The sequence below is a fragment of the Lepus europaeus genome, chromosome 2 (genome assembly GCF_033115175.1).
Source record: "Lepus europaeus isolate LE1 chromosome 2, mLepTim1.pri, whole genome shotgun sequence".
In the NCBI taxonomy this organism is placed as follows: Eukaryota; Metazoa; Chordata; class Mammalia; order Lagomorpha; family Leporidae; genus Lepus; species Lepus europaeus.
Window position 1 is genome coordinate 173,195,042 of NC_084828.1, and position 15,403 is coordinate 173,210,444.

The 15,403-nt window shown below is 42.6% G+C and overlaps 1 protein-coding gene across 1 annotated transcript in view; it reads right to left on the reverse strand.

Annotated features, from left to right (window-relative positions):
* Positions 1–15,403, reverse strand: part of TRANK1 (tetratricopeptide repeat and ankyrin repeat containing 1) — a 108,409-nt gene that overhangs the window by 62,729 nt on the left and 30,277 nt on the right. The window contains 2 exon segments of the mRNA XM_062179716.1: positions 1,106–1,276; positions 14,716–14,847. Coding sequence (XP_062035700.1) covers positions 1,106–1,276; positions 14,716–14,847 — 303 coding nt within the window.

Consider the following 15,403-nt stretch of genomic DNA (forward strand, 5'->3'; position numbering starts at 1 on the left):
CCAGGAGTGCAGTGGAGGATGGCCCAAGTGCTTGGGCCCTGCACCCCATGGGAGACTAGGAGAAGCACCTGGCTCCTGGCTTCGGATCAGCACGGTGCACCGGCCGCAGCGCGCCGGCCAGAGCAGCCACTGGAGGGTGAACCAACGGCAAAAGGAAGACCTTTCTCTCTGTCTCTCTCTCTCACTGTCCACTCTGCCTGTCAAAAAAAAAAAAATTAAAAAAAAATAATGTATGATGCCTAGATCAAATTATCAATCAATATAGAATAAAATAAAAACATATTCAAAACCTCCATAAGCCCATTATTCATGTATCCTCATGACTTGAGCTGGTATTCCGGCAAACCAAAAAAGAAATCTGTGGGGATAACATGAGCCACGAAGTCACGCATAAGTGCAAAAAGCATAAACATTTACACATAGTTTGTTAAACTGGAATGCTTAAGGAGTACACATTTAAAGAGCAAAGTATTCAGAACATTTGATTCTTTTCTATGGGTCCAGTCATGCTACTCGGTGGTAGAAGAGTAACATTTGCATAATTATATCATCATGAAAATGTTATATACTGGTTTTCAATTTTTTTAAATTAATCTACAGAAGCATGGAAATCTTAGGGAATAGAATGATGATGATACAAGTAACATTACCAGACAAAATCCAACAAGCAGGACTGACACGGCCAAGCATTTCACCCTATGTAGCAGAGTCTGTTAATAGATGCCGTTCCAAATTAATACATGAAGAAACAGAGATTTCAGTATATTTTAAATTGCTGACGGTGATTATTTCTGAGGAACAGGCTTGATTTTTGTCACTTCACGTTCTGTCTGAATTTTATGTGTGTGCTGTGTGCATGCACAGCAAAAAACTCACCCATACTGTCCAACGGCAGACCTGGAGAAGTTTCCAGAACACCTTGTATGCTTTCCAAAAAGAGCTGTCTCATCTATCTTCAAAAAACAAGCAAGTTTTTTGAAGATCAGGGGCGGGGAGGAGGATGTCTCACTTCTATTGACTATACATCGAAAGAGTTAAATTTATTTGTATCTAATATCACAGAACCAGTTTAGCCCCCAAAAAGTTAATTCACTGGAAGCTGTACCTGATAGGTCCACAGAACACATAGCCAGCTTTTTCAAGTGACTGTTGATTTTCTCGATGGCTCTGAAGTTCTTACTCCTTTTCAGGACATCCACAGCAGACCGAGACTGTTGATCCAGAAGCGTGGGGTCTGCACCAAAGTGCAGGAGCATCTGCACATCTTCCGTTTGACCTAGAGCAGGCCAAAACAAGAAGGGGGCTTGTCACGGCTCCCTCCACAAGGAGGTGTACCCATGAGTGCTCTCCCTCCCGGTTTCCTGCCTAAGCAGCCTGGGGCAAGAAGACCAGGGCCTGTCTGTCTACAGAACCTGGACTACCAGCCTTGAGTAGTCCGCCCAACTCCCCAAAGCCAGAGTTCTGTGTGGAGTGGGAAGGACGATAGCTGTTAAGAGGTTCAGAAGTGCGCTCCTCTCTACCTTTCTCCCCTCTCCTTGGCAACAAGCAAGGAGAGGGGGAATCTGGTTCCTTAGCAACAGTTACAGCCAAAAGGATAACAGCAAGCCGTGACTTCAGATTTCTTTATTCTCTAGAGAGGAACAGAATATTCTTTCAGAAAAAATACCTATCTGGGGATAGGAGAATAAAGTGGCAACTGCTTTGGCATCAGAGGCTCTTAGTTGCCACTGTTACCACCCTTCCAGCCCTCCGTCTGCCAGTTTCCACTGCTGCTCTGATGTTACCTATTTGCCAAGCATGTCTGTGTGGTCACAGATGCAACAGTTTTCAGAATGGAATAGATATATCCCTAGGGGTGCACAAAGACTTATGTGAGCATGGGAAGTTAAACAAATTAAGGCCTGATCTCCATCTTCCATATGTAGCCCTTCTAAAATTCACGCGGCACCTTTATTCTAGCATCACCCTGTTCATGGTGTTCCCCTGCCTACCTTCCCAGTCAAAACTACCCTTTTCCCACGTGACCAAAATAAAAACAATAATAAAGTTGTATTTTCTACCCATTGAGAATCTTACTGTGGTGGGTATAATTCTAAGACAATCCCCAAGATTCCTGATCTGTGGTGTATTTCGTTCTTACAAAAATTCAACCAAATACTAATCTAGGTGATGCTGCAATGAAACTTTGCAAATGTAATTAAGATTTTTAAATCAGTTGTCCTTAAGACAAGGAGATTATGCAGGTGGCCTGAGCTATTCACACAAGTCCTAGGGGTCATGAGATCAGAGATGGAAGTGGTCAAAGATACAAAGGATCCCCGAGCCTCCGCCTCACCCACCCCTGCACTCGGAGTCCACACAGCGCACACGGAGGAGCTGAGAAGCAGGGGGAGCTCGAGTCCAGACTGCTGTCTGTCAAGATGTGAGAAGGACTTATCGAACAGCACAACTCAAAAAGAAGGACTGTCGCAGGCAGAGGGCAAACAGGCAGCCCCTCCACGCCGCCGCCTCGAGCACGGATAAGGCTGGCCACGTGAGGTGCAGGTGGAGGCACGGCGTGGAGGGAAGTCGGCAAGGCCTGTGCTTACCCGGTGAGTGGTTTTAGCAAGCATTTTCTTTTCCACTGCCATCTCTCAAATTTTAAAACCAGATGTTTGATGAGAATTCTTCAGGGTCTGATGGCAGGGAATATGGAAGGGACACATGGAGCTGGCCTGGAAGAGGGGCAACCGGGACAGAATCCGGCGCTCCGACCGGGACTAGAACCCGGTGTGCTGGCGCCACAAGGTGGAGGATTAGCCTAGTGAGCCGCGGCACCGGCCTAGTTCGCCGACTTTGATCTTATTCCGACAGGGTCATAGTCAAAGTGGAAGTTCTCTCCTCCCTTCAGAGAAAGGTACCTCCTTCTTTGATGGCCCGGTTCTTTCCACTGGGATCTCACTCGCAGAGATCTTTCATTTAGGTCATCTTCTTCTTTTTTGGCTTTGCCACAGTGTCTTGGCTTTCCATGCCTACAATACTCTCATGGGCTCTTCAGCCATATCCGAATGCCTTAAGGGCTGATTCTGAGACCAGAGTGCTGTTTAGGACATCTGCCATTCTATGAGTCTGCTGTGTATCCCGCTTCCCATGTTGGATCTTTCTCTCCCCTTCTGATTTATTAGTTAATGTTAGCAGAAACTAGTATAGTTTGTGTGATCCCTTTGACTCTTAGACCTATCAGTGTGATCATTTGTGAACTAAAATTGATCACTTGGACTAGTGAGATGGCATTGGTACATGCCACCCTGATGGGATTGTATTGGAATCCCCTGACACATTTCTAACTCCACCATTTGGGTCAAGTCCAATTGAGCATGTCCCAAATTGTACATCTCCTCCGTCTCTTATTCCCACTCTTATATTTAACAGGGATCACTTTTCAGTTAAAATTTAAACACCTAAGAATAATTGTGTGTTAATTACACAGTTCAACCAATAGTACTAGAACAAAACAGAGAAAAAATACTAAAATGGATGAAGTATTACATTGTACATCAGCAGTCAGCACAAGAGCTGATCAAGTCACTGTTTCTCATAGTGTCTATTTCACTTCAACAGGTTTCCCCTTTGGAGCTCAGTTAGTTGTCGCCAATCAGGGAGAATATATGATATTTGTCCCTTTGGGACTGGCTTAATTCACTCAGCATAATGTTTTCCAGATTCCTCCATCTTGTTGCAAATGACCGGATTTCACTGTTTTTGACTGCTGTATAGTATTCTATGGAGTACATGTCCCATAATTTCTTTATCCAGTCTACTGTTGATGGGCATTTGGGTTGGTTCCAGGTCTTAGCTATTGTGAATTGAGCTGCAATAAACATTAAGGTGCAGACAGCTTTTTTGTTTGCCAATTTAATTTCCTTTGGGTAAATTCCAAGGAGTGGGATGGCTGGGTTGTATGGTAGGGTTATATTCAGGTTTCTGAGGGATCTCCAGACTGACTTCCATAGTGGCTTTACCAGTTTGCATTCCTACCAACAGTGGGCTAGTGTCCCTTTTTCCCCACATCCTCTCCAGCATCTGTTCTGGGTAGATTTCTGAATGTGCGCCATTCTCACCGGGGTGAGATGGAACCTCATTGTGGTTTTGATTTGCATTTCCCTGATTGCTAGTGATCTTGAACATTTTTTCATGTGTCTGTTGGCCATTTGGATGTTCTCTTTGGAAAAATGTCTATTGAGGTCCTTGGCCCATCTCTTAAGTGGGTTGTCTGTTTTGATGTTGTTAAGTTTCTTGAGTTCCTTACAGATTCTGGTTATCAACCCTTTACCTGTTGCATAGTTTGCAAATATTTTTTCCCATTCTGTCGGTTGCCTCTTCACTCTCCTGTTTCTTTTGCAGTACAGAGACTTCTCAATTTGATTCAATCCCAATAGTTAATTATGGCTTTGACTGCCTGAGCCTTCCGGGTCCTTTCTAGGAAGTCTTTGCCAGTCCCAATATCTTGCAGGGTTTCTCCAATGCTCTCTAATAATTTGGTGGTGTCAGGTCATAGATTTAAGTCTTTAATCCATCTTGAGTGAATTTTTGCGTAAGGTGAGAGGTATGGGTCTTGCTTCAAGCTTCTGCATGTGGAAATCCAATTTTCCCAGCACCATTTATTGAATAGACTGTCCTTACTCCAGGGATTGCTTTTGGATCCTTGATCAAATATGAGTTGGCTGTAGATGTTTGGATTGATTTCTGGTGTTTCTATTCTGTTCCATTGGTCTATCCATCTGTTTCTGTACCAGTACCATGCTGTTTTGATTACAACTGCCCTGTAGTATGTCCTGAAATCTGGTATTGTGATGCCTCCGGCCTTGTTTTTACTGTACAAGATTGCTTTAGCAATTCGAGGTTTCCTGTGCCTCCATATGAATTTCAGCATCATTTTTTCCAGATCTGAGAAGAATGTCTTCGGTATTTTGATTGGTATTGCATTAAATCTATAAATTGCTTTTGGGAGAATGGACATTTTGATGATATTGATTCTTCCAATCCATGAGCATGGAAGATTTCTCCATTTTTTGATATCCTCTTCTATTTCTTTCTTCAAGGTTTTCTAATTTTCATCATAGAGATCTTTAACGTCCTTGGTTAAGTTTATTCCAAGGTATTTGATTGTTTTTGTAGCTATTGTGAACGGAATTATCTTAGCAGTTCTTCCTCAGCCGTGGCATTGTCTGTGTATACAAAGGCTGTTGATTTTTGTGCATTGATTTTATATCCTGCTACTTTGCCAAAATCTTCTATGAGTTCCAATAGTCTCTCAGTAGAGTTCTTTGGGTCCCCTAAATAAAGAATCATATCATCTGCAAAGAGGAGTAGTTTGAGTTCTTCCTTCCCAATTTGTATCCCTTTAATTTCTTTTTCTTGCCTAATAGCTCTTGCTAAAACTTCCAGAACTATATTGAATAGCAGTAGTGAGAGTGGGCATCCCTGTCTGGTACCAGATCTCAGTGGAAATGCTTCCAACTTTTCTCCATTCAATAGGATGCTGGCTGTGGGTTTTTCATAAATTGCTTTGATTGTATTGAGGAATGTTCCTTCTATACCCAGTTTGCTTAGGGTTTTCATCATGAAAGGGTTTTGTATTTTATCAAATGCTTTCTCTGCGTCTATTGAGAGAATCATATGGTTTTTCTTCTGCAGTCTGTTAATGTGGTGTATCACGTTGATTGTTTTGCGAACGCTGAACCATCCCTGCATACCAGGGATAAATCCCACTTGGTCTGGGTGGATGATCTTTCTGATGTGTTGTTGTATTCTATTGGCCAGAATTTTATTGAGTATTTTTGCATCTATGTTCATCAGGGATATTGGTCTGTAATTCTCTTTCAATGCTGCATCTTTCTCTGGCTTAGATCCTTGAGATGCACTGAAAGCTCATTTATTTGGTGCCTTTCTAATTTCTTGATATAGGCACCTATTGATATAAACTTTCCTCTCAACACTGCTTTTGCCGCATCCCATAAGTTTTGATATGTTGTGTTGTTATCCTCATTTACTTCCATAAAATTTTTTATTTCTCTTTTGATTTCTTCTATGACCCATTGTTCATTCAGGAGCATGTTGTTCAGTCTCCATGTGTTTGCATACTTTCTAGGGATTCCTGAGTTGCTAATTTCCACCTTCATTCTGCTGTGGTCTGAGAAGCTGCATGGTATGATTCTAATTCTTTTAAATTTGCTGAGATTTGCTTTATGGCCTAGTATGTGGTCAATCCTAGAGAAGGTTCCATGCACTGCTGAGAAGAATGTAAAATCTTTAGATGTAGGATTGAAAGTTCTGTAGAGATCTGTCAGATCCATTTGGGCAATAGTATCGATTAAATCTGCTGTTTCTTTGTTGATCTTCTGTCCGGATGATCTATTTCTGAGAGTGGAGTATTGAAGTCTCCCAGTACTATTGTATTGGGGTCTAAGTCTCCCTTTAAGTCCCTTAACATACCTTTTAAATAAACCGGTGCCCTGTAATAAGGCGCATATACATTTATAATAGTTACATCTTCCTGTTGAATTGAACCCTTAATCATTATAGAGTGTCCCTCTTTGTCTCTCTTAACAGATTTTGTGTTAAAGTTTATTTTGTCTGATATTAATATGGCTACACCTGCTTTTCTTTGGTTTCTGTTGTTGTGGAATATCTTTTTCCAACCTTTCACTTTCAGTCTGTATGCTTCTATGTTGGAAAGATGTGTTTCTTGTAGGCAGCAAATAGATGGGTTTTGTTCCTTAATCCACTCAGCCAGTCTTTGCCTTTTAAGTTTACATTTCAATCCATTAACGTTCAATGTGACTATGGATAGGTAGTAACTTTGCCCTTTCATTTTCCCAAAGATGTTTTCTAGTATATTCTTTGAGTTTTCTATAATCTTTTACTGGTAGGTTTTCCTCCTTTACCTTCTTTCATATTGATGACCATGTTTCTGTGTTTCTGAGTGTAACACATCTTTAAGCATCTTTTGCAGGGCCAGACGAGTGGCGACAAATTCTTTCAATTTCTGTTTGTTGTGAAAGGTCTTTATTTCACCTTCATTCACAAATGAGAGCTTTGCAGGATATAATATTCTGGGCTGGCAGTTTTTCTCTCTTAGCACCTGGGCTATGTCTCGCCATTCCCTCCTAGCCTGTAGGGTTTCTGATGAGAAGTCAGCTGTGAGTCTAATTGGAGATCCTCTGAGAGTAATCTGGCGTTTCACTCTTGCACATTTTAGAATCTTTTCATTTCACTGTGGTGAGTTTAATTACAACGTGTCGTGGTGAGGGTCTCTTTTGGTCATGTTTATGAGGGGTTCTGTGAGCTTCCTGTACTTGAATGTCTCTGTTCTTCTCCAAACCCGGAAAGTTCTTTGCTAGTATCTCACTAAAAAGGCCTCTAATCCTTTCTCCCTCTCCATGCCTTCAGGAATTCCTAGAACTCGTATGTTGGGTTTTTTAATAGTATCCTGTAGATTCCCAACGATATTTTTTAGATTTCTAATTTCCTCTTCTTTTCTTTGGTTTGACTGTATGCTTTCCTGTGCTCTGTCTTCTAAGTCTGATATTCTCTCTTCTGTTTCACTGACTCTGTTTTTAAGGCTCTCTAATGTGTTTGTCATTTGATCTATTGAGTTCTTCATTTCATTTTGATTTCTCTTCACTATCACACTTTCCTGTTCTACTAGTTTCTGTGTTTCATTTTGGTTCCTCCTTAAGATTTCATTTTCATGAGAGAGATTTTCTATCCTGTCCAGTAAGGATTTCTGTAGTTCAAGAATTTGCTTTTGAAAACTTCTAAATGTTTTTATCATAAATGTTTTGAAATCCGTATTTTGCATTTCTTCTATCTCATCATCTTCATAATCTTTGCCTGGGGTGTTTTGTTCATTTGGGAGAATCATAATGTGTTTGTTAATCTTGTTCCCATGGTTTATGTGTTTATTGCTTGGCATTTTGGAGGAATTCTTTGAATTATTTCCTTACAGTGTTTTTTTTTTTTTTCTTGTTATACTATGACTGTGTTAAGTGGGCTGTCTGCTATTGGAGCAGCCTTGGTGGCCTGAGATGTGTGAGGGCAGAGAGCTCTGCTTAGTTCTTCAGGGTTAGGCGTGGTAGATCTCTATTTATTTCTTTATTTTCAGGAGGGAAGTAATACCACACAGCTGAGCAGAATTGATGGTAGTTAGTTTCCAATCTCTGGCTTCTGTGGGTATAGGAATCGTCTGCTTTTTTTTTTTCCCCACAGATCACCAAAAGTATCTGTGCTGCGCTCAGTGTGTCGGTTTCTCCTTCAGTTTCCCACCGGGTTGCTAAGGTTACCAAATTGTAGTGTCTCTGGAGAGTAGTCACATGACCTCCATGAGCTCTCTCTCACCCCACCGTCTATTTTTTTTTTTCCCCACCTCAGTTCATTAGTTCTACCCTTTTATTAAATCCTAACCTCCCGGTATTTCACCTCCCCCTCCCCCCCAGAGTCAGGATTTTCTGTTTGACTTAGTTCGAGCTCAGCTCTGAGTTCACGCGCACGGCCCTGTTGCGCACAGCTCTGACATCACGCACAGCCCTGAGGGCACGCACCTTTTACGTATATTGAGAATGGCGCCTGCTCTTTGTCTCTTGCTCGCCTTTGCTAGGTGGGCGGAGAGAGAAACTCGTCCGGACTGGTCCCCCCCACCCACCCCTATTTCTTTTTCTTCTCTCCTGAAGTTAGTTTGGTGAGCTCTCCCTGCGCAGCTTCCAGCCCAGTTCCCTCTCTGTCTGCCACTTTTCCAGCCAACATCTCTGATTACTGAGCTCACCTCCCCCTCCAGTGCGGATGTGAAGACTCGGAGCCGGAGCCGTGAGCGTCCTTGCTCTCGCCGCAGGTCGTCTGTGTCTCCTCCACTAGATCCAGAGGAGTTTCCTCTGCATTTTTTTCCCTGGGCCTTTCCCTGTATTTATTGTAATTCCTCTTGTATCAACCTATCTTTCCCGGACTATCAATGTGCGACCTCACTATTCGCCATCTTGGCTCCGCCCCCACATTTATATTTAAAAGGGAAAAATTGGCTTTATATAACACATTCTGGCAAGATTCACAAAAATGTTTTGGTCAATTGATTTGTAAAATGGGATTTACTTTTTTTTAAAAAAAGGATTTTATTTATTTATTTGACAGGTAGAGTTACAGACAGTGAGAGAGAGGGCCAGAGAGAAAAGTCTTCCATCCTCTGGTTCACTCCCTAAATGGCCATAATGGCCGGAGCTGGGCCAATCTGAAGCCAGAAGCCACGAGCTCCCGCCAGGTCTCCTACACAGGTGCAGGGGCCCAAGAGCTTGGGCCATATTCTACTGCTTTCCTAGGCCATTGCAGAGAGCTGGATGGGAAGAGGAGCAGCCGGGACTCAAACTGGCACTCCTATGGGATGCCAGCGCTGCAGGCAGAGAATTAACCTACTGTGCTGCGATGCCGGCCCCAGGATTTACTTTTTATTCCATACCCTTTTGAAGTATTTGAAGTGTTCATGAAGAGCATGAACTTTTTAATTTTCCCCCTTAAATTTTTTTAAAATTAAGATATACTAGTCACATAGCATGAAATTCATCATTTTAAATTAAGTAATTGAGTTTTAGTCTATTTATGAAGCTGTATAACCATCACTGCTATCTGATTCTAGAACATTTTCTTCATTCCCAAAAGAAACACCATACTCATTAGCAATCAATCCCTATGACCCTCCTCCCCCACACTGGCAACCCTTTCTGTCTCTAGGTATTTCTACATTCTGGACATCTTACATAAATGGCAACTTAAAACATGTAACCTTTTGTGCCTGACTTCACTTAGTATATTTGCAAGGTTCATCATAAAATGATACATAAAATGTATCAATATCCCTTCCTCTATACGGCTGAGTGATATTCCACTGCATGGATTACACTGCCGTTTGTTTTCCATTCATCATTTGATGGAGATTCAGGCGTTTTCACTTTTTGGCTATTAAGAATAATGCTGCTATGAATAATCTCAGATTTTTGTTTTGCATGTTTATAGTTTGAGATATATACTTGGGTGCAGCATTTCTGTGTCTAGCAATAACTGTGTAAGTTTCAGGGAAACTGCCAGAATGTTTTTCAAAACAGATGGACCATTTTTCTTACCCACCAGCAATGTATAAAAGTAAGGTTTTTTCACATCCTTTCCAACACTCAGTATTATCTGCCTTTTTTTTAATTTTAGTCATCCCTGTGGATACTAATTACACCTTAAATTTTTAAACTACTTTTTAAAAATATGATTCAAAGAAGCCTATAACACATGAATAGACAAAAAGATGAGAATATAATGCAGTGTCCAGAATGAGTGTCATCTCAAACCACAGATGTTAAAACAGACTTTTAGACAGAGTTGGGACAAATAGGTAGCCATTTGGAACAAAAACAAAACTGAATCTGGGGCTGGTCTTGTGGCAATAGTAGGTTACACCTCCGCCTGCAGAGCCAGCATCCCATATGGACGCCAGTTCATGTCCGGGCTGCTCCTCTTCTGATCCAGCTCTCTACTATGGCCTGAGAAATCAGAAGAAGATGGTCCAAGTGGCTGGGGTCCCTGCACCACATGAGAGACCAGGAAGAAGCTCCTGGCTCCTGGCTTCAGATTGGCCCAGCTCCAGCCTTTGTGACCATTTGAGGAGTGAACCAGCAGATGGAAGACTTCTCTGTCTCTCCCTCTCTGTCTGTAACTCTGCCTCTCAAATAAATAAATAAACCTTAAAAAAAAATACTGAATCCTTACATGAACTCCAGTGGATCAAGGATCTAAATGTGGGGGAAGAAAACTGAGGGTAGGCATTTGGTTCAATGGTTGGGATGCCACTGGGATGTGCACATCCCATACTGGATGCCTGGCTTCAAGCCCTGGCCCCACCCCCAATTCCAGGTTCCTGCTAATGTGCATCTTGGGAGGCAGCAGGTGATGGTCCAAGTATTTGGATCCCTATCACCTATACATGGTTGACTCAGATTGAGTTCCCTGCTTCTGGCTTCAGCATGGCCCAGCTCCAGTGACTGCGAACACTAGAGATTTGGGGACTGAACAAGTCAAGTGAAGGGGAGCTCGCTCTCTCTCTCAAGTAAATTGATTAAAATTAAAACAAAAGAGCCAAGGTATCCTCCAAATAGCTAACATAACCCTAGTAAAAGGGGTGAGTAAAAAGTTGATAACATTTTGACTAATGTTCTAAGGCTGCAAATCAAAAGTACTAAGCATAAATTAACCTAAAATGAACATAAATCTACTCAGTACATGTGTTTCTCACAGGTGTATGGGTTTGCCAATCTGAAATATGTTGTAGATGATAGGTGTTACTATTTTGAAAAGGCTAATGATCACGGTGTTGGACTGACATGAGAGGTATCAGTACAAACTCATGGTTTTCAATATAAAAGATGCAGACAAATACAGTGATACAGATATGGGTATCATGCATTAGTACATATTTGTGTATCCTAGCTCCATCTACTGAGAAGTCCCAGAAATAGTGACACTGAAGTTAGTTACGTCACATTTAGTAACAGATCCTGCTTCCTACACCATTCTCTACAGCAGGAACCAGGAACCCTTTTAGAAGTGGTTGATTCCAGGAATTGGCCAGGGAGCACTCTAGGTGAGACTGGGGCATTCTGTATTACCTGAAAGAAAGAAGTGTCCCCAAAAAGATGGAGGCTTGTCAAAAGGATAGAGGGGCCAATCTGAGGCAATGCCTCATATCTAAATGTGGAACAATGTGAGCAGTGAAACAATAAAGATAACTCTGGATTTTATCCCACAAAATAAAATAAACACTCATGAATCCATATTAAAAATAATTAAATGAATACATGGAGAGATGGAATAGCTCTTCATTACAGAAGAATTCAGAAAAAAAATGAGAGTCCTGTCTGGAAATATTTCTTCTGGAGGACTTTCAGGGTGTGATTGTCTAAGGAGAGCAAAATGACCAATGACACAGACTTAAATCATTAGGTTGATGTTTGCTGGAGCCTGTTCACAAGGATGTCTAAAACTGTTGCAAGCCAGTTCATTAAACTTAAAATAAATACAGTTTGTTAAAAAAAAATACCATCGCTCAGAACTATTTTACAATACTTTGCTATTACCTGTGATAGGTCTTTCTTTACATCTGTCTCAGATGTATCTGTATGCTGAAAATGCATACAATGGAGCACTGCTCTACATCTCTTCCCAACTCCAGGTTTAGAGATGTCACGGTGGCAGCATGAAGTTGATCACTGTGCGAGTATTCATACCATCAAAATTAACAAACAGTGCAATTCAGGGCTTCTCTTTTAGAAATCCAGGGTTTTTTTTTTTGTTTAAAGATTTGTTTATTTATTTGAAAGTCAGAGTTATCCAGAGGGAGGGAGAGAGGGAGAGACAGAGACCTTTCATCTGCTGGCTCACTCTCCAAATGGTCACAACTGCTGGGTTAGATGGGGCTGAAGGCAGGAGCCAGGAGCTTCTTTCAGGTCTCCAATGTGGGTACAGGGGTCCAAGTACTGGGGCCTTCTTCCCCTGCTTTCCCAGGCCAATAGCAGGGAGACAGATTGGAAGTGGAGGTTTCAAAGCGGTACCCATATGGGATGTTGGCACTGCAGGTGAAAGCTTAACCTGCTATGCCACAACCATGGTCCCACCAGTTATTAAACTTCTGCCACAACACTACCACCTTTAAGAAGATACTACACGTAGGAGAGTCAGTACCAAGTGTTAGTGAGGATGGCAAGAAACTGTCATACAATGCTGGTGGGAATTTAAGTGGTGCAGCCACTGTGGTAAACAGCTGGGCAGTTTCTCCAAAGAGCAAACATAGCATTACCATAAGATCTAGCAATTCTACTGCTAGGATATCTAGTTGAGAAAAGTGAAAACATGTGTGCACACCAAAAACATATATATGAATGTGGCTATGGTTTGAACATAGTATAAGTGTGTCTCCCAATGGTTCATATGTTGAAAGTTTGGTCTCCAGTGTAGCAATGTTAGAAGGTAGTGAAACCTTTCAGAAGTGTGGCAATGGGGGCACTGATCTCAGAATGAATTAACGTAGTTCGCAGGAGATCCTGGTTCAGTTCCACAAGAGGATTTGCAGAAGAACAAGCTTGACCCTTCCCCACTGCTTGGCTCACCATGTGATCTCTTCTCTTGCACATGCTACACCATGATACATTCTCCGTAGGATGCAACCAAGGAGGGCCTTACTGAGTAGTCAGTGCCTTTACTTGGAACCTCCCAAACTCTGAGCTAAATAAACTTTTTCTCCTTATACATTACCCAGACTCTGGCATTCTGTTATATCAACAGAAAACTGATTAATACACGTTTATAAAAGCATTACTCATAATAGCCAAAAACTGGAAACAACTGAAATGTCCATCAACTGAAGAATGAATACACAGAATGTGATATATTATATCCATACAATAGCATATTGCTTAGCAATAAAATAGCGTGAAGTACAGAGCGATGCTACAACACTGATGAATCTTGGAAACATGCTAGTGAAAGGAGCCAGCCTCAGAAACCACATATTATAGGACTCCATTTCTATGAAATGTCCAAAACAGGCAATCCATTGACACAAAGTAAGTCAGCAGCTGCTTAGGGCTGGAGGCATAGGGGGAATCAGGGAAGACTGCTTCTGGACATGGGGCTTCTTTTGGGGACTGTAAACTCTGTGACTATACTAAACAGCATTAAATTGGACACTTTAAACAGTGAAATTACATAGTACATAAACTCCCTATCAATGAATCTCAAAAAACCTATCCATAGTACATTCTTTCTGTTTCCCTGGACACAGGTTTCTGGGTCCCAGTTCAGCTGGGAATGGTATTAGAGAAACAGCCTGCACTGGGCTGCTGGGGAGACATGCTGAAGACAGAAAGCCTGACTTTCCTCTGGCTATGTCTGGTCCACAGGCATGTTTAATTCTGAGCCAAATGTGAAAATCAAGATTTCACAGTTTCAGAAATTCCGATTTCCAATGTCTCTTGCCATCAGAAGATGACAGCCCGGCCTCATTCTCATCATCAATTCCAGGCTGCAGCAGAACTAGGCACAGGCTCCCCACCACCCAGTATCATCCCCCTCCCATGGAGGCTGACGGTCCATTACCATCAGGAGGAAAACATGCTTTCCTCCATCCGAAACAGGTTTCTGAAAGCCTCAGGAAACCTGAGTGCCATCCAGAGGGCTGTGTGGGAGTGAATACGGTCTTGTCTCTGACAGCCTAACAAAAGTTTCGTGTCAAGTATTGTCTATCTAAAGAGCCAGCATTCCAGGCATGTGCCAGCACCAGGCTTCCACGTGGCCCATCTGGTCCTAGTGGGCATGGGAGGATGAAAACCTTGTGTGAGATCCTAAGTGCTGTTGTCTGACCCACAAGGGAGCTCCAGCAGCCAACACAGTGGTAGGTCGTCATGGGATGAGGGAAAGAATCAGGCAGCCAGAAACCCAGGTCCTCGAGGCCTTCAATCCCACAGAAATCATTCAGAGCTGAAAGAGCGCATGGTGTCCAGCAAATCTTCCTTCTCTCCTCCACCTCCTTTCAGCATCAGCCTTCTGCCCACGCCACAGGATGGCACAGGGTCCAAGTGTGTGGAGTTGTGTGGGTGTCTAACGCCTGAAATCATCCAGCCCACAGCGCCCTCTAGTGGCCTTGATACTTACGCTTGATGAGATACCCTGAGGAGCGGACAGCGACGATGTGCAGGACAGTGCGGCCAGTCTCGTCTTTCTGGTTGATGCGCCCTTTCCATTCGGGCTTGCGCTCCATTAGCCACCTGAAAAGTTGGTTTTCCTCTAAAGGGAATTAAAAGGAGTTAGATGTTAATTTCTACATATAGAAAACCAGCAAAGCCAATCAATCGGTATTAACTGAAGGTAATCAAATGTGGAATCAACATGTTTCCACAAATGTGTGGGGAGACACAGAATTTGTAAACAGTAAAGATGAGTTCAGAAAGTTGCTCATCATAGTCTTGGGTCAGATTCCCTAGAAAGCTGAAACGCGGATTCTCACACGTGGGACTTGTTGAGAACAAGCTCTCGGGAGAAAGAAGGTGAAGGAAGCAGGACAGGGCAAGAGAAGGAGCTGAGCAAGGAAGTGACCTGAGCAAGAGTGCGTTCCAGCCTGATCCAGAGACGCCCTGGAGTGCGAGCTGCAGCACAGCAAGGCCCCACTGGAGGCCAGAGTCAGACCTAGTAGATCTCCATGCTGGTTGATCCAGGACTACAGAGGCCCCAGGGAGGGAGGTGGAGTTGGGGGACAACCTCCCAGGAAAGTGGTGCTTATTGGCAAACAGCAGCTCTCTGATCAAGGGGGAAGTGGGAGCTGGCAGCCGCCAGCACTGACAAC